The sequence below is a fragment of the Parus major genome, chromosome 7, assembly GCF_001522545.3.
Source record: "Parus major isolate Abel chromosome 7, Parus_major1.1, whole genome shotgun sequence".
NCBI lineage: Eukaryota > Metazoa > Chordata > Aves > Passeriformes > Paridae > Parus > Parus major.
In genome coordinates, this window is record NC_031776.1 from 14,895,425 (window position 1) to 14,914,777 (window position 19,353).

Consider the following 19,353-nt stretch of genomic DNA (forward strand, 5'->3'; position numbering starts at 1 on the left):
TGTTGCCTACATGGCTGAGACACTTAACACAATCCAATGTAATTGATCTACCTGCTCAACAGTCCACAGCCTTTAAGGAAAATTTATTGGTCTTTCACTTGTTCAGTCTATAAATTGGTTTGTGAAAAATGACCCACAAGATGCCTCATGATTACCACTTTTGGATCTGATACTGTTGATAAACGGTATTATCATATTTGTGTCATGAAAGATTAATACAGACAAATCAGTGTGAAGTTAAATTATGTATTTAGTCTCCAAAGATGGGGGGATAAACATACTATGAGTACTTAAGAGTATGATGACAGACAATCTTTGGTTCTCTGTAAGGCAAGTGTAATGTGCCATCCAGTCTGTAATGAAAGGGGCCAAAGCAGAAGGACATTAAATGTAACAGTTCCCAATGGGGTACCAAGCAGTGGTGTTTTAGCTGGAAAGAAAGGATCCGGAGCAACCTGAGCTTTCTGAAAAGGGCGCTCATGCAAAATGCAGTTTTTGTTTTCAAATCCACCAAAGTACCAGTTCCAACCAGTTTTTGTTTAAGATTTCAAATGTAGATGTACCTGGTATTTATAATTAAATATCAAGGAGGACTATTCCAGAAAATACTTAGAGAGTTAATGAGTCTTTACATTGCCCCAAAAATGACACTAAGCATCAAGACTTGTGGCAGCCACTCATCTATGCTCTCTGTAGCTTGTCATGAAAAAAGCTTCTAGAAATCCTCAAATCTGTCACTGACAGAATGGATTCTACCTCCTAAGGTCAGAAAAAACCTCAAGTCTAGTTGCTAGTTAAGCAACACAGTTATTCTCCAACTTGGCAAGCCTGCCAAGGTAATTTTCTGTGCAGTTTCCAGTTATTGGTCAAAAAATTTCCAAGACATCTGCCTCAGAAGACAAGACCCACACACTTCTGTGAAAAAGAATGTGCTGCTTAAACACAGCATTCTTTCCTGAATAAGTCTTAAAAACTGAACATGTCCATCTTAATCTTTTGGCAATGAAAATCAGCAGACTTGGCTTCACTGTTGGCAGCAGTGGATGAAGCAGGAATCATATCATCTGCTTCTACTGGTATCTTGAAAAGTTTATTGTTTCTTAATTGAAAAGAAGCCTAATGACTTCCCTGGCTACTTGCCCAATGACAATAAGCGTGTTTGTCTTCTACATGTCAACCATGTGTTTGTAAGATATCTTTTTCTGTTTCTTGTCAAGAATACTTTTGCTTTTAAACAATTTACATATAAAAATTCTTAAATGTAATTGTACTGTATCTTTTAAGTGCCTGATGTACCAGAGAGGGCTATCATTGAAGAAAGAGTACCAATTTATCCTCCTAAAAAAATGGCAAGACCACCAGCCAAAGGTATACTGGACAGAGTATTGAAATATGGTGTCAATGTTATTTGTGTCTTGTATGTTCTGTGTACAGTGAGTACCAATGTTTTTTCTATGGAATGTTCTTCCTTTGGTTAATTCTTAGTTGAAAATGCCTTGTGATCCTTATTATTAGAAAGATCTATGTGCTAAATGTTAAGGTTCTTTTAATTGGTATCTTTTTAAGTGCCTGAAGTACGGAAGACAGTTGTCCGAAAAGAAAAAGCGTACGTTGAAGTTCCTCAGTATGAAGAGGAAGAAGAGATTCCAAGATACAAGGAGGAAGAAACCACCAGGTATGAGAAGGAGGTAATCCATTACAAGGAGGAAGTTCACCACTATGAAGAGGTTAGCCACTATGAGGAGGAAGTTCCTCAGTATGAAGAGGAAGAAGTTCCTCAGTATGAAGAGGAAGAAGTTCCTCAGTATGAAGAGGAAGAAGTCGTCCATTATGAAGAAGAAGCTGCTTATTATGGAGAGGAAATTGCTGAATATGAGGAGGAAGAACCACAGGTTCCTCAGTATGAAGAGAAGGCTCCCCTACCAGCTAGAGGTATAGTTTAACTTTAGGGTTTGTGTGAGAAGAAGTAGTATCTTTTCATTCTGTGAGAATACCAAGCTTTTGTTTTAAAATGTTGCAGTGTGCTTTGCAGTGTGCATTTTTTTCTTTATTGATTATTATATAGTGCAGAAAACATGTACATCTACTCTTTACTTGCTGTATATCTATTCTTTACTGCTACCTTCATAAATTGAAATGTTCCATGTCATACATGTTCATTCCTCTTTCATATGAACTTTGTATATAACCCACTAGGAAAATTTAACCGAGCTTAATTTCATCCTCATCTGGGGTCCAATTTTTCTATTAGACCGTGCTTGAAATGCTTATGTAAAGTCTGCAATCATAGACAAAAAATATATTTATCTAGAAAATAGCTAGGATACTTGAAAATAATTTATTTAGGAACACAAGTTACACTGAATTATTTTCAGAAATCTCAGAAATCCCTATGGTTGGTGTTTATTTCTGTCTTGAATGGAATAATATACTTAAGAAAAAATACCCGTATTTAAATTATCTTACTTTCAGATGTTTTCCTTAAGACTAATTTTTATGGTATGGGTATACATTTTCTACATTGTTAATACAGGATAAACATAATATTCACTGCTTAGAACTAGGTCATGCCAAGATCTTGGTAATAAAGCCTTTCTGCATCATAGTATACAGTTCATGTATATCCAATTTTTAAAAATTACATCATAATCTAAGAGTATAATTTCCAGTCCCAATCCAAATCATTCTATAGTGTCTTTTTGCCATCAAAGAAGTTCAAAATTTCTTTTCACTAATTAATAAAAGTGAAAATTATATCTAATATTGTTTGCAGTAGAAATTTTGTCATGAACATGAGAAAAGATGAGGCTGTGCGCTGCAAAAGCCAGGTTAATCCTGAACAGGAAGATTAGTGTTGGCTGAAATTTCCATTGCATCTCTCATAAGAGCTAAGTTTAATTCATATGTGCTCCAATCATTCTTCAGTGTGCTCAGAGCCAATTCCATTACAGGAATTATTCTCCTGTAATTGTAAAAATTATATGGACAGTTCTGGGGTTTGGAGTACAAACAAAAGTTTAGATATGTTTTAGTTGAAACCTTTGCCTAACTGTAGTTAAAGTCTGTTGATTTCAGAAGAGTAAATGGATTTTTTAAAAAGCATTTCATTTACCCAAGAAATTGTGGTATAAACTGCTGGGTACTTGTAATGGACAGTTCTGTGTGTGAACTAAGTCAGTTGATAAACTAGATGTGCTTGGGTTCTTTGCATGGAGAAAGCTCTTGGAAATTTTTCAGGAAGAAAATGCAGTCAGCAATTTATATTTAATATATATAAAAGAATATGATCAGATGCAACCTATTACATGCCTAACAAGCACTGGGAACATGTTTCTAACAGCTCATTCAAAAAAGTACAACTCTGACTTAATCTTCTAATCAGCAAAAGAGCCCTTGAAGATGAAAACATTTTTATTGATGACCTCAATGGCTGTGCAGAGAGAATGGGCATAACAGCAGCTAAAATAATCTGGTTTTTATTTTATTTTGTCCTAATGATAAAACCCTTTTAAACCATAGCTGTGTGTTTGGAGTATGTGATGTCTGCTTGCATGAGTATGTATTTGTGATGTTTGTTTTCACTTTATGTTCCTCTTGCTATGGAAGTAAATACCTAAAACATTAATGGTATCTTTCAAGTGCCTGAGGTTCCCAAGAAGCCTGCTCCAGAGGAAAAAATACCTGCTCTGAAGAAAAAAGAACCTCCTCCAGCAAAAGGTATATATGATCTCTTTATGTTAGAAGACAACCTCTGAATATGTGATTCACATAATTTTTCAATGCCTTAGTTGCTTATTACTTTTTTCTGTTATTATGAAGATGGGTCTTCATATGAAATATTTGTGTTGCTGTCTTTTTTGTTTAATTTCTGTTTTGAGTAGCTTACTGTTTATTTTTTTAACCAAAATCATGTTTTTGAAGTGCCCGAGGTGCCAAAGAAACCTGTACCTGAAAAGAAAGTCCAAGTGCCGAAGAAGGAAGCTCCCCCAGCTAAAGGTATATGCACTTGTCACTATCTGTGATCAGAAAGATCTTCTAGCATTTATTTATCTTCTCACTTGTATTAAAAACTAGGATAGAAAAATAATTTTTACTCTTAAGGATTCTGTTTCTTTTTGTTTGTGTTTAATTGTTTTAGTGTGACTGGTTTATATGTTGTGTTGTTTTAGATTTTCATGCAAAGCTCATTGTTTAATAATATCTTACTAAGTTCCAGAAGTGCCAAAGAAACCTGTGCCAGAAGAGAAGGTTCCTGTTCCTGTACCAAAAAAGAAGGAAGTTCCACCAGCCAAAGGTATATGACTTGATATAGCTCTTGACTGAATGTTTTATAAAAAAAAATAAATTTTTCAGTCTTTTCTCCTATGTGATGTAGAGTGAAGAAAGTTTTCTATTCTTGACAGTTCTTTGTCATCCAACTTTATTGATTCATATCAATGCTCTTTACCTTATGGGTCAAAAATTAAATTCTTAAGCTACAACAATATTTTTTCAAGTGCCTGAAGTACCAAAGAAACTTGTGCCAGAAGAGAAGATACGTGTCCCAGTGCCTAAAAAAGTGGAAGAGCCTCCACCAGCCAAAGGTACACCATTTCCTGGTTCAGCTGTGTGATTCTATTTTTGTTTCTTCATCTTTACAAGAAGATTGTTACTGCCAGTAACAATTCCATTCTTCAGCCTAATGTGTTTGAACCATGCCCTGAGCTGTTTGATCAGGACACTGTTGTGTTTGTGTCTGACAGTCTATCCTTACTTTACGCTTTGAAAATGTCTTTGTGTTTTGTTTTGTATTATATCTGTCTTTTGGATCTTATATATCCAAACCATTTTAAAGGACTTACTGTTTCAAAAAATAATGGTCCAAAAGACAAAAAATTTACCTAAACAGCCAGACTTCCCCCTTAGCCTTACTATACCAGTTTGGAGTTCTGTAGTCTCTGTATATGTTTGACATTGTGCATAAATCTGTGTAAAAAATCATCAGTGTTAACTTTCACACACAACTAGTTTCTGCCATATTTGTGTAGTTATCTTAATATCAGATAAACAGTTATCTTTTTACTAGGTCTATGTTACATTGAAAATTAATTTCCTAAACAAAAATGTCTTTAAAGTGCCTGAAGTGCCCAAGAAGGTTCCAGAAAAGGCAGTACCTGTCCCTGTACATAAAAAGCCAGAACCTCCACCAGCCAAAGGTATCGCTTCCTGCAGCTGAACATGTGCAGAATGCTTGTTCTTGTTTCTGTGTGTTTGTTGTTAGAACTTAACCAAAATGTCGCAGCAGTGTGTGACAAATGTACTTGCTAATCCACACTCTTCAGCTTCTGTGTAAGTTGTGTCTAAGTTCTCTACAATTAAAAACTATCTTTAAAGTGCCAGAAATACCAAGACGTCCCAGTGAAGAGGTACCTGTTTTTGCTCCTGAAGAAGAAGAGGAAAAGGTTCCAGAGATACCAGTGAGAGGTACAGCATTCCTTCTTGAAGATTATGAGAGCTTTGTTCAACTCATTTATAGTTCTTCATCTCCAGTGATTGCGTTAAGCTTGATGTAATTAACCTTCTGAGAGAAGTTTTGTTCTTCTTTCTGGTCTTTGTGACTTTGTTTTTCTAGTTTTAGTTGTTTTGATACTCTAAAAGTAAATACCAATTTCTTACCTAAACAATATCTTTAAAGTGCCAGAGGTGCCCAAGAGAGCTGTCCCAGAAGAAAAAGTACCTGTTGCAGTTCCTAAAGTAAAGAAAATTCCACCAGCTAAAGGTATATCACATCGTGGTATATGCAGATAATTCCTCACCCTCTTATTTTCAAATTTCAGTTGAACCTAATTTTAACATTAAATTTATATTCATGTGAATTCAGGTCCTTGATTATAGCACTCTGCTGCTTCCCTGTAGTGACCAGTTCTAGGGCTCAAACAGGCCTTGTCTATTTTTGTTATTGACTGCAGCTGGCTGAGAATCAGGTCTTTAATTATCTGCTTTTTTCCACTTTAAGTGATTACTGTAAATGAAATAATTCCTTGTGATATTATCATCCAGAAATAATTTTTAAAGTAATTTAAATTTTCTTTAAGCAAAATAGTTGCGATTAAATTTTATGGCCCTGGGAAATTCTTCAATTTAGGGAGAACAATCTTATGTGTACCCTGAGAATAAGCTAGATTCTCAAGGGTTTTAGCTAAATTTATACAAAAATAACATCAATTTACAACTGATCCTGCTAGTAACCAGATCCTATACCCTAAATGTGAAATTCAAAATGGAGGTAGACTATTGCAAAGGCCACTGTTGGATGCCAAGCAGATTCTACCTCAGCAGCTGAGTATTTAAAGAAAAAAAAAAAAGGAAGAAAGAAAAATAAAAGCAGACACTGAAAGGTTTTTATGTAAAAAACTTTAATGATAGTAATCTTCTTTAGCCTCTGGTTTGCAGCATATCTTGCTAATATATTCTGTTTGCAATGACACTGTGGAATTAAAAATTGGGCAAAAGTTCTAGTCCTCATATAATCCATGTAACCCAATTACACATTGCTGTTTTCAGGGAGTAAAAAATATCCAGTAGTTTCCCCTATTTTTATTTCTCTTGTTACTTTAAAGTTGGTGTTTTAGTGTCTTTGTGTTTTATGTTATGGATTTTTCTTTGCGATGTTGTGAAAGTAAAGTTCTTAAAATACTATCTTCAAAGTGCCTGAGGTTGCAAAGAAAGTTGTGTCTGAAGAAAAGGTTCCCATTTTTGCTCCTGAGGAGGAAGAAGAAGAATTTATTCCAGAGGAAATTGTACCAGAAAAAGGTACATGATCTTTTCTTGCAAGTCACTCATGACATCTTTTGTGTTCATTAAAATTCATCTCTATTTCTTATTCTAAGTTTTATGTAACTCTTATATATGTTTGGGGGGGATTTTGTGGTCTTGTTCAGTTTTTATCTTGTTTCTGTGTTCACGCTTTTACTGCTTTGAAAGCTTTTTTAACATGTGTTTGCAAAATAATATCTTTAAAGAGCCAGAGATTCCTAAGAAACCAGTCCCAAAGGAAAAAACACCTGTACCTCCACCTGAGAAACTGGAGCTTCCTCCAGCAAAAGGTGCATAAGTTAACAGTGTATTGTTAATCTTATTAAGTGTCTCTGTTTAGTCTGTTTTTTATGTTAGCTTTGTGTCTCTGCTGCATTTCTGTATTGATATCTCAGAGTTCCTGTCAAATTCCTAGCACAAAACAAGCTCTAAATTTATTTGAGTTGCTCAAGAAGTTTGCCCGTGTATGTAATGTCTTCTGTTTAAATTTCTGTTTCATCTTTTAAAAATATACTCTGCAGAGCAGTTCTTTTTATGTCTCTTTGTACATGTTTTCTGTTCTCTTTCTCATACTACTGGTGGATGACATTCTTAAAATAAAATGTCTTTAAAGTGCCTGAGATGCCTAAGAAACCAATTCCTGAAGTGAAAGAACCTGTTCCTAAAAAGGTGCCAGCTCCATCAGCCAAAGGTACTGCAGATTGTAAATGCTGTTACGGTTAACTGATAATATTCTTGATCCAAGTTGAGTTTTGCAAGGGACACTTCAGTATTTTTGTCCTTCATTGTATTTGTCACTATACTATTTGTTTGTTTGTAAGTTTCTGCTCTGTTGTTTGTAACCTTCTGGTTTTGTGTCCATTTAAAAACTGCAAAAGTACACACTGAAGTTAGGTCTTATCTTTAAAGTACCCAAGATGCCTAAGAAGGTTGCTCCTGAAGAGAAGGTGCTGGTTGCTCCCGCTGAAAAAGTGGAAGTTCCAGCTCCAAAAGGTATATGTACTCCTTATAATTAGTATTTATGCTAGGAATACCCTTGGCCTTCTTCTTTCTAACTTTTGTCTCTGTTGTACAAGATCTTTGTTCAAATTTATGTTAAAACTCTTCATTTTCAATGTTTGCATTGTTGAACCATATAACTCTGTTCCTTGTGCTTTTCTGCTTGCACTGCTCTAAGTTGATTTGGTGTTTTTAAATTCCTAAACGAAATCTGTATCTTTAAAGTCACGGAGGTGCGTAAAAGAGCTGTGGCAGAAGAGAAAGTGCAAGTTGTTGTGCCCAAGCCCAAAGAACCGACACCAACCAAAGGTACAGATATATTTCTTCTTATTTCTCCCAAATATATTTTTTCCTTCTAATTCTAAAATCTTTTATAATATATATATATATTTTTTTTCAGAAGAACAGTTTTATAATTTGATATGATTTATGCTTGAGGTTTTCATGCGCATCCTCTGTTCTTTGTCAATTATCTTGGCTAACTGTAAAAAAAAAATAAAATTAAATAATTGTTAGGTAGTAACAATAATACTGTTTCCAAAGTGCCTGAAGTATCCAAGAAACTTGTACGGAAGGAAAAAGTTCCTGCACCTGTGGTGGAGAAGTATGAGTATGCCTATGAAGAATATGAGAAGTATGAGGCATACGAAAGCATTGAAGAGTTTGAGAAAATTCAGGAAGCTGAAGAAATTGAGGCATACGAGGAACCTGAAGAACCTGAGGGATATAAGGAAATTCTGGAACAGGAATATGAAGCAGAGGCTGAGGAGAAAGATGTCTATGAAAAGTATGAGTTTAAGGAGAAGGAAGAGATCTATGAGAAGTATGAGGAGGTATATGAGGAGGCTTATGAGACCAAACCAGCTATAGGTAAATCAAGTCATGACTCTCTTGTTCTTATAGTGTGTTGAGTTTTCAGTTACTGCTTAAGCCTCCTATGGGTGTTCATTTATATTTTTGCCTTGTTTGTAGTCCTATGTGTGTCTGTTGCTGGTAATGATAAATCAGTTCAAAGATTGTCTCTATCCTAGTCCTTCCTAAATAATTCCCTTCCCTGTAAAATGAGAGGGTTCCCTATCTGACTGCCCAAGAGTGAACTAGTGGAGATATAACACAAGCTGAGAAAATGTTAATCATCTGAAGTAATTCAGCTGCAACCTGAATTACTTTTTATGCATTAATATTTAATTATTTTGTCCAGTTTAGCTCCTTTGAGTTACAAAGATAATAAGACTCATGTAGAACCTTCTTTCCCATAATTTAAATTTATGGTCATAACTTTATGACCACACCATATAACTCACACCAGAGATAGTGCATCTACAATGTACAAAAAAGATGTACATTGTTATTTCTTATTTCATTACTCAAGAATTTTGAGATGACCGCTCCGTTTTTTCTGTATAAATGATGAGATGGCTCCTCTACAAATGGGTGATTGCTCTGCTTGCTGTCTTTATGCCTTTTTCTTCACAAGTAAGAAAAATTAACTTATAATCCATAATGACATATTTTTTTAAGTGCCTGAGTTGCCCAAAAGACCTCTGCCAGAAGAAAAAGTACCTGCTCTTAAAAGAGAAGCTCCACCAGCTAAAGGTATATCATCCATCAGATAAATCTGAAAACATAGCCTTCTGCATGAGCCTCTGAATCCCAAATCCAGCATTGTACCTATTCTGATTTGTCTGCTAGACTCTTAGCTCTCTTTCACACTACTGTTAAAGAAATTACTAAAAAAATATATTTCTTTAACAAAACAAAAACCAAACAAATTAGTTCCTGGAGACAAAGGGAATGAAGTTAGTACCTTAATTTAATTTTTTCCATAAGAACACAAGTGATATTTTCTAATAAATCACTGAAATTCTAGTTTCCTGCAGAACCCTCAAAAACAAGAACTTTCTTTAACCTAATGATGTGCTGGAGTGTGTGCTATCTTAATAGGTATTCTCTGTATCAGGCTTTATGAAACATAAGTGTCATGAATTGCAATTGTCAACAAGTGCTAGAGAAGTTAATGCACTGGTCCAGAGTTCTGTAATTTTCTTTTCAAAGCACTAATTTGCCAGAAATTAGTTTTGTGCTAGCTTTAATAGCTATTGCTTATGCAAATTGTCAGAATATAATCAGTGGGAAAAGGTGGATTAGTTTGCTTGTTTGTTTCCACAGCAAAGCTTGGAGTTAACTGATAGGAAATTGAAACCTGACTGTATTCCCAGCTGCCAATAATTGGAGCTGATTGTACATGAAACCTAACTGTTAAGGCTTATCCCTATCCAGAATTTATCCAACAACAGCAGTTGTTTTTATTTCACTGAATACTGAAACTCTAGCTGCATTAATCCAAGCTAAATAGTCCAGGTAGCCTCTTTTCTATTACATGTATTTATGTATTTGAGAAATATTTTTATGTTTTGCTAAGTTTTCTGACTCTTTGCATTGTTTTCTTTTTGTTTAACTTCTATTCTTACATAATACTCATACTGCAAACGTCCTTAAAAAAACTACCAATGTCTTTAAAGTGCCAGCAGTGCCAAAGAAACCTGTTCCAAAAGAAAAAGCACCACCTGCTATTCCTAAAAAGGAAATGCCTCCACCAGCTAAAGGTATACTTCCTCTTCATTGTGCTTGTGAAAAATGAACTCAAAATTCAACCTTTTGTCTTCATTATTTGTTGAGAAACATGTGCATATGTTTTACGTCCCCACGGTGTTTGTTTTTTTCATCTGTCATTGAGTCTTTTTTGTCTGTTGGTTTCAAGTCATTTGTTGAAGTCATGTGTTAAAGTCACTTAAAAAAGTGTGTTCTGTCATTAACTTGCACATGAAAATAGTTCAGAAAGAAATAATGTCCTTATTTCTTCTGAAATCTTTCAAGAAAGTATTTTTTAATGTTATTTTTCTTTCTAATATTCAAAATTAACATAAATGTTCTTTCAGGAAGGATTTAATTATTTGATCTTTCAAGAATCTTCCTTGTTAGACTTGCTCTTCTTCTTTTTAACTTCTTTCAAGTAGCTTTGAAAGCCCTAAAAATAAATTGTATCTTAAAGGGCCAGATGATCTCAAAAGACCTGTCCCTGAAGAAAAGAAACCTACACGTACACCTGAAATAGAAGCTCCACCAAAGAAAGGTAAAGGGGCTTTTGTTATGAAATATTAGGAAAGGAAATATTTGTGTCATTTTTCCCAGCTAACATTATTAAAAATTGTCGTGTTCTTCACACTACTGCAAGAGTACACAGTCTCTAAGTGGAGATTGAAACCTCAGTGACAAATCCCAAACTCTGGGGCAAACATTGCCCATATGTGCTAGACAGTAAAGCATTGAATTATGAATGAAAACATGCTGAGGAGGTATTGCTGCTTACACCACCAGTATGTAGAGCTTCAGTGCTTTTCTATTTAAAATATAGTTGTGAATTTTGTTTAAACTGGGGTTTTGATACCAATGCACAGGTCATGTTATTGGTGAAGAAGTAATAGGGCAAGAGCCAGTAAGTTAAAGCTATTAAAGCTGTTACACCAACCAGAAGGAAGAGCATGATAATTCCATAAAGCTATCTTTCAGAGCTGAAACCATAAATTTCTTCACAAAGTCATTGTTCCAGTAAGATAGTTCTAGAACTGTATCATATTTAATTCCTGAAAAGTTTCCAAGACCTCAATACTAAGTTTTCTGGGTTTATTTCTGTTTGGGGTATTAAAAGTTGAAAACTATTTTGAAATTACTAAAAGAAAGCTAATATCTTTGAAGTTCCTGAGTTTCCTAAGAGAGCTGTCCTTGAAGAGAAAGTACCCACCATTATCCCTAGAGAAGAGGAGCCTCCTTTTCATGAAGGTACATCAACGACACATCTATCAAATAGTAAATTTCTGAGAACATACCAAGTCAAGCTCTATATTGTTCTGCAAAATATGAGATTTTATAATTAATTTTAAAAACTATTTAGAAGAAGCTTATATCCATACCTTTTGGACCATCTACATCCACAAATTTAGATCTAATTCAGCATTTTAAAAACATTAAAATGTTACACTAAATGTAAAAATGGAGTTTAGCATTTTGAAAATGCTGTACTTTTTTTCCCCTGATGATGTGGAAAAGACACATAAAAGAGAAAAAAAGTTTCTTATTCAGGAAGCACTTGAGTCACACTGGAGCAAAGAAATGTTCTTAAGCAGACAGAAGTTTAAGAGCCATCTTGAGCAACACCTAATTTTTGAGTTGAAATGGAGGTAATTAACTCCAAATGAAGACATAAGAAATCCAGTTACAAAATCTTTTTAATACACAGAACTAAGAAACTAGAAAATAAAATTAAATATTTCTGTAAACATATATTTTACTAAATAGGAATGGTAACTTCTAGCAGTAGTGAGTCAATGGTCACACTGAAAGATATTTAAATAACTTATGTTCAAACAGCTCTTTGTCCATATGCATTTCTGCATGTTTTTATTTTGTCTTTCTACTCCTGTCTTGTAACTAATATTAAAATATGTAAAATAAACTAATATCTTTAAAGAACCTGAAGTTTATGAAGAAGTTCCAATAGAAGAAAAGATGCCTTTTATTACTCCTAGTGAACCAGAAGCTCCAGCAGCTAAAGGTAAACCAACTCTTCAAGCAATCTGTAAAGCAACACATTCCAACAAATTATTCATCTTCATCATTCCATCTGTGTGCTAATCTGTTATTTAATGTTTTCATTCTAATGTTTCCTTAGATGCTATGTTTGTCATTACTTCTTTGCTACTTACACTTTGTGTATTATAACGTTATTTTAAAAATGTAATATCTTTGAAGTGTCTGCAGTGACAAAGAAAACTATCCCACTTAAGAAAACACCTGCTGCTGTACCTACAGAAGAAGCTCCTCCAGCTAAAGGTACATTACCTCCAAATTAACTCCCTCTAACCTCTTATGAAAGTGAGATACCAAGGGAGAAATTCAGCTTGCTTGTTCTCCTTAAACAACACAACCAGATGCTATAAAATCTTTACATTTCAATTTTTTTGTTTTCTATAAGCTCCTATAAGTTCCTTAAACAGATTGATACATTCTGCATCAAGAACTTAAAATTTAGGAAAACTAAATTAGACACAGAAATTTAGTATGCAGGAGATTCAGGGATTAGACAGGGATTAGTTTTATATTTTTCTGACTTCATGTCTCATGTTAAATTTCTCAAAATACTTTCTCTGAAAATATATTGGAAAAAAAAATCTGAAAGGTTGTAAGAGAAATTTATTTGCAGAAGGACTCTTTGTAGTCATATCAAGGGCTTAAAGAAAGTTAAGGTTAAGGTACAACTTTAAATCAGGACAAAATAGAAAGCCACAAAATTTTTTAATAGAAACATAATTTTCTTACACAATTCCAGAACTGAAGAGCTCTATACACATTGGAAACCTAATAGTTACTTAATGGAACTGGATTTTTACCTTGCTTTTATGGGTAATTTTTAAATTTCAAAAAATAAAACCCTTTATAGTTCCAAAAGTCCTTATATACACACATACACACACACACAAAAACACCCCACAAACAAACAAACAAAAGCCCAAACATAAAAAAACCTCTACTACCTTTTCAGAGAAGAGCATATTCAGAAACATAAGTACTAGGAGTTAGAGAAAAAACAGACTTCAGAAGGTAAAGTTGTTGAGTTTTATTCACATCTCAATACCATATATTTTTCCTATTGTTCTAGTCAGTTTAATTAATTATTTTACAAAACTGTGTTACTTATTTCATAATGCAAATTTCTAAAATAAACCAATATTTTTAAGTTTCTGAAGTACGAAAGAAAGCTGTCCACAAAGAAAAAATACCTCCTGCTGTACCCAAAGAAGAACCTTCACACTTTACAGGTATAAGAAATTTTATGTACGATTTGAAGGATATAAAAAAATATGTTTTCACATAATTTTTATATATATATTAATAAATATAAATTATTTTGAGAACATTCTGTTTATCATGAACTAGAGTTTATTTAACAGCTTTGGTTACTTGCAACAGTAAAAATTAATTTAAAAAATATGACCAGTAGTTGTTCTTAATTTTAAGTACTATTTGAGATCTGTCCAAAGGGGAAAAAAATCAAGAAAATGTGACCGAACTTAGATAGACAGGGCTTATCTCTGCACTTTAAGTAGTAGCTCAGTTTAGAACACATCACACACCTTTCTTCTGACAAACTGCAGAGGTCAGGTCAGGGTAGAATATGAGAGATTTTTTATTCCTTATTTGAAATCATCCTAATTTTGCACATGGATATAAAATAGACCTGTATACCTTCAGAGGAGCTTGACTATTTGATTCTATTTGTTATTTATCTCACATGTTGTCTTGTTTTCTGGAGATATTCTAAGTGTTTAAACTAATATCTTTCAAGTACGTGAAGTTTACGAGGAGATTCACATAGAAGAAGAAATTTCTACTGTTCATAGGAAAGAGGAGGCTCCAGCACCTAGAGGTATATGACTTCTTCATCATCTTTTCCTACAAGTTGCTAAGTCTTGAACTACAGGAAAATTAAATTTTCATGTTTGTGTTTTAGTCCTTGTCCAGCATAATTAATACTTCTATTCATTCTTTCAGTACCTTACTTATATGAAAAACTTGAGATTTTTCATGGCATGTCTTCCTCTCATTAAACTGAACTAATATCTTTAAAGTGCCTGCAGCTATTAGGAAAGCTGTTCCAGAAGAAAAAGTACCTATTGCTATGCCTAAAAAACCAGAGCCTACTCCTGTGCCTAAAAGACCAGAATCTCCACCATCTAAAGGTACTTTGAGACCCTGGCAGAACTGAGGTCTTTCTCTGATAAACATCTTTATTTTTTTACTGTTTCTTACATAGTTTCTGATTTCACACTTCATGGTCCACATGTCAGATTTGTGGTGTTTATGTTGTATATGTCCTCTTTTCTGTTTTGTGTTTCTCAAGTAGTGTTTAAGTCATAAAATCAAAATGAAAATGAGTAAATAGTTCTCAAGTGTCTGAATTGTCTAAAAAAAGTATTCCTGAAGAAAAACTCTGCCTAAAAAGCCAGAAGCTGCCTAAAGGATAGGTCAGCATATCCTTTCATTCTTTTTCTATAAGTTCCTTCTGTGCCTTGTACTGTAGTTGTCAAAGCATTGAAAATTGGTTGCATTTATCTATTTATTCTATCCAAGAGTTACCCAGAAATTGCATCAGAAGCTAGAAAAAGGAACAGAAATAAGGAAAGCTCTAGCCATGCTAAGACGCAGTGAGATTTTCACTCAGAAATCAGATTTCAGAATGTTTTCACTTCATGGGGACAGCCTCAGAAATTTGATCATACTCTAGCAAGAAGCACATCCTCTCCCTCTGCTTCACATTGCTCATGTTAAACTTAGGGGTCAGCTGATTTAGTTTTGAATGGAAATAGAACTTGCACAGAAACCAGCTGTTACAAGTCATTCAGGTATTTTAAAAGTCTGTCTGAAGTAGCAGTTTGAGTGGCATTCAAAACTGTCAAGCCAATGGCAGCACAGCTTATCCCACCCTAGTCATTATCACATAGTACTGCCAATCATCTTATGATTATGTGTGGCATTTAAGAGGCATTTCATTGAAGTTAATTGACATTTAAAAGGCATTTCATTGAAGTTCAACTTTTGCCTTAACTTCTTTAGCTTGTTTTCATCTTTATGGGGAGAATAGGAAATCTAAAACTGCAGGATAAAAGATCCCAAGCAAAGTCACTTGCAACTTATTCTTTGCCAGAGGAGTAGAACCATGAAGACTTCTCAGAAGTTGTCAAAGCATCCTTATGCAACTACTTGTTTTGTCACATCCTTATATATTTATGTGTCTTGTCTTATGTCTCTGCATTGAATGTTTAATTTTTTGTCATTTTTAAAACTACACTAATATCTTGAAGCATACAAGATACCTAAGAAATCAATAAATATTGTTATACTTTAAAAATCAAGAGTAACACTACCTAAAGCTTATATGTCAATAATAGTACATTTTGGAGGAGGATATTTTTCTCTTGAGCATTAGAGTTTATAGAAAAACTCATTTATCAAAACCCTATTAGTATGTAATAGTCTAAAACACTTTTTGCATGACATCTTTATGTCTTTCATTTCTTCCTGATATGCCTCGTGATACTCTTTCTTCTTTACAATGTACATATTTTAAATGCTTTAATTTTAAAAAATGAATGCTGTTTTCTTTAAAGTTCCAGAGGTGCCCAAGAAAATTCCAGAAGAGAAAGTTCCCACTGCTGTCCCTAAAAAGCCAGAACCACCACCAGCCAAAGGTATGTTGCACTACAGAAAACTAAAATTTGGAAGAGGAAAAAAACTTCTGTCTTGATTGTGCATATTAGTTATCTGATTGCTTGTTTGTGTTTTCCTGTTACTTTTATTTTCTGTGCCCATATAATTCTATATATGTTTAAAACTCTTCTCTTTTGAATCATGGCTGTAATCTGTACCAGTGTGTTAGAAATATTGATGTGGCTGAGCAGAAAGGAGATTGACACTTGAGAACAATAGCAGAAATCTTAAGAGAAGAAAAGAGGGCCTCTGTGATGTGAAATAGTCCTGACTGACAATGAATACCTAGCGCCAAAAGAGAGCATAGAATGATTGATAGACATGTCTAATATAGAAGAAAAACTTGTGTTGACAAGTTTGCATAGACAAAAATTTGATAACAAGAAGTCATCACACATAGAAGAATGTGACAAGGAATACAAAATGGACAATGTCAGTCTCAGTCAAATAGAGATTTGGGAGATGTTTGAATAAAACGGAAAAATAATCTGATGTAGAAGAAGAAACTCGAGAAGACTCTGAGGTGCTCCCTGAGACTTTACAGGGACAAAAAATAACCTTAAAACAATAAACAAGTAAAATCAGAGGTTTTATTAAGAACCTTGGCAATTTCTGCTGAAAAGTTTTGAACATAACTGTAAAACCCCGTATAAGAACAGAAAATAACCCCTTTCCTAAAGGGCCTGAAGGAAGTATATGCAGAACAAAAAAAAATCAAAGTTGCTATGCTTAAAACCTCACAAGTCATACCAGCTAAAGATTCTTGACAATATGACTAAAGTAGGACTAAAGTACAGACCCAAAAGAAACATATTCTTTTCTTGTTTTAACAATATAGAAGACAGTATTCAAGACCTCTATTTGCATTTTCTTCTGTTGTCAAAGGTTTGTCAAGTGAGAAAATGTTTTGAGTGAAAAAAATAGATCTTTGTAGTTGGTGTTTTCGCTAAGAGTGATCTGCTGTTATGCTTTAGTGTTGTTTATGAAATTCTGATACCACAAAGTTATTGATATTTTTCAAGTGTCTAAGGTACAAAAGGAACTGGTCCCATAAGAGGTTTCAGTTAAAGTATCAAAGAAACCAGAATGTCCAGACACTAAGAGTAATTGTATGCAAGGAAAGTAAACCCCTTAACTGTCTACAGTACCATTTTAACATCATGGCAATTTACTTCTACTATTAATGTCTTATAAAATATTTTTGTTGTTTCAGTTGTGGTTTTTGCATCTGTAACTCAGTGAGACAACAGAATTTTCTCTAGGGAATGGAGAAATTACGTATTTGCGTCCAAAACCACTCCTGCTTCTGATGCCCCTGAGATTTACTTTTTCTTAATGTCTGAACACTGCAGATATACATACATAAAATTAACTGCTTTTTTTTTAAAGTTCCTGAGGTGCCCAAGAAAGTGATTTCAGAAGAAAAAATACACATTGAAGTTCCTAAAAAACCAGAACCTCCACCACCCAAAGGTATATATTCAATAGTAATAAGACAAATTTTAGGCAAATTTTATGTTTCTCTAAATATTATCTTTCCTACGTTTGTGTTAGCAGCTTTTTTTGTATAGTTTATATAATGTGTTACAGATTTTGTGGTCTTCTTGTTTTTTGAATAGCTCTCATTAACAGTGGCTACTAATAGTGTGTGTAAAGTAATATGGAAAAAAAAAACCAACAAAACAACCAAATTGTTTATAAGGGTGGGCTTTATTCTGATGCTGTTAGGTTTTTTGTGTTTTTTTTTTTTTTACTTTGGAGTTATTATTGTCTTTTTAATTCCTATTCTTCAAATTCCTGAAATTAAAACAAACAAATATCTTTAAAGAACCTGAGGTGCCGAAGAAAGTTGTTCCAGAAAAGAAAATACCTGTGCAAAAAATACCAGAACCTGTGGTTGTCCCAGAACCAGAGGCTGCACCTGAAGAACCAGAACTCCCACCAAAGGAAGGTAAATCTCAACACTAATAAAATAACAAAAGTAATGTTTTTCATCTTTTCTTTAACATTGTAATTATCCTTCTGTTTCCTGAAGTTCTAAATTATGCTTGTTCTATTTATCTGCATATATGCGTGAAACAGACACATATGGTTGTTTTTGAAAAAATACTGCCAAATCTTGGATGTCTGAATTGCTTGTATGTTACTCTTACCATTATTCTACTTCATCTCTTCCTACTATTTTTGCATATTCTTGCTGTTCTACCTGCTTGGGTTCATGAAAACCACCACTGCTAATAAAAGTTATAATAGGAGAAGAAAATGAAGTACCCATTCTAATAGATAAGAGCAGAAGTTATCAATTTAATTGAAAAAAACAAAGCTCCACCAAGAAAAACTAGACGCCATCACCTCTGTTTCTTGAAAGAATCTTCACTTTAATGCCTGCAGTACAATTAATATCTTTTGTCCTGTCCATTCTGTTGACAATAATCATGGCTTTTACTTATATCTTAAGTTATATTATTAGTGCATGTGTGTACTTCCATATGGGAGCATGAGTTTTGTGAGGTGGAGTGTGTGTATGTACCACTGAGAGAAAAGAGAGAAAAGCCAAAGTCTTACATTCATCATTTAAAAGGCCAGCATAAATGATTGATACTTGATATGTGTTTAATATTTTTATTACAGTTGTCTTTTATGTTTTATGGTTGGGTTAATTTTGGTATGATTGTCAGTGCAGTTGTTAAATTTGGAACTAATATCTTTTATGTACATAAAGCAACCAAGACAACTTTGCCAGAAAAGCAAGTACCTGTTCCAGTTTCTCGAGAACCAAAGTCCCTTGCAGGACACACAAAACCAAAGCATCAAGAGGTGGAGCTGCAAGAACCAGAAGTGGCCCGAAAACCAAAGCCTGTAAAGGCAGTTCAAAAACTAGAGCATGTTGTGACATCTGAGGAGACCGAGACTGTTTTGACATACCAAAAATCAGAATCTATTGTAGCATCTCAAAAAACAGAGCATATTGTAATGCCTGAGAAGCCTGAGGAACCCAAGCCTGATGTGGCATCCCAAAAACTCAAACATGTTGTGATGCCCCCAAAACAGAAGCCCGCTGTGGAATACCAAAAAGTAGCACATGTTGTAGTGCTTGAGAAAGAAGAGTTTGTTGTGGCACCTGAAGAACCTATCCCTGATGTAGAACCCCAAAAACTGAAATATGGTGTGATGCCCCCAAAACAGAAGCCCATTGTGGAATCCCAAAAAGTAGCACATACTGTAGTGCTTGAG

General features: G+C 34.1%; 1 protein-coding gene across 1 annotated transcript in view; it reads left to right on the forward strand.

Annotated features, from left to right (window-relative positions):
- Window positions 1-19,353, forward strand: part of TTN (titin) — a 240,011-nt gene that overhangs the window by 101,246 nt on the left and 119,412 nt on the right. Inside the window, exons 129-155 of the mRNA XM_033516034.1 lie at window positions 1,285-1,368; window positions 1,567-1,932; window positions 3,640-3,717; window positions 3,922-3,996; window positions 4,211-4,294; window positions 4,497-4,583; window positions 5,115-5,195; window positions 5,374-5,463; window positions 5,675-5,758; window positions 6,688-6,792; window positions 7,002-7,085; window positions 7,409-7,486; window positions 7,705-7,788; window positions 8,020-8,103; window positions 8,338-8,664; window positions 9,316-9,390; window positions 10,317-10,400; window positions 10,847-10,927; window positions 11,551-11,634; window positions 12,323-12,406; window positions 12,604-12,684; window positions 13,590-13,670; window positions 14,198-14,278; window positions 14,481-14,591; window positions 16,020-16,100; window positions 17,509-17,592; window positions 17,948-18,070. Of these exons, the coding sequence (XP_033371925.1) occupies window positions 1,285-1,368; window positions 1,567-1,932; window positions 3,640-3,717; window positions 3,922-3,996; window positions 4,211-4,294; window positions 4,497-4,583; window positions 5,115-5,195; window positions 5,374-5,463; window positions 5,675-5,758; window positions 6,688-6,792; window positions 7,002-7,085; window positions 7,409-7,486; window positions 7,705-7,788; window positions 8,020-8,103; window positions 8,338-8,664; window positions 9,316-9,390; window positions 10,317-10,400; window positions 10,847-10,927; window positions 11,551-11,634; window positions 12,323-12,406; window positions 12,604-12,684; window positions 13,590-13,670; window positions 14,198-14,278; window positions 14,481-14,591; window positions 16,020-16,100; window positions 17,509-17,592; window positions 17,948-18,070 (2,841 nt within the window). The remainder of the gene's footprint in view (window positions 1-1,284; window positions 1,369-1,566; window positions 1,933-3,639; window positions 3,718-3,921; window positions 3,997-4,210; window positions 4,295-4,496; window positions 4,584-5,114; window positions 5,196-5,373; window positions 5,464-5,674; window positions 5,759-6,687; window positions 6,793-7,001; window positions 7,086-7,408; window positions 7,487-7,704; window positions 7,789-8,019; window positions 8,104-8,337; window positions 8,665-9,315; window positions 9,391-10,316; window positions 10,401-10,846; window positions 10,928-11,550; window positions 11,635-12,322; window positions 12,407-12,603; window positions 12,685-13,589; window positions 13,671-14,197; window positions 14,279-14,480; window positions 14,592-16,019; window positions 16,101-17,508; window positions 17,593-17,947; window positions 18,071-19,353) is intronic.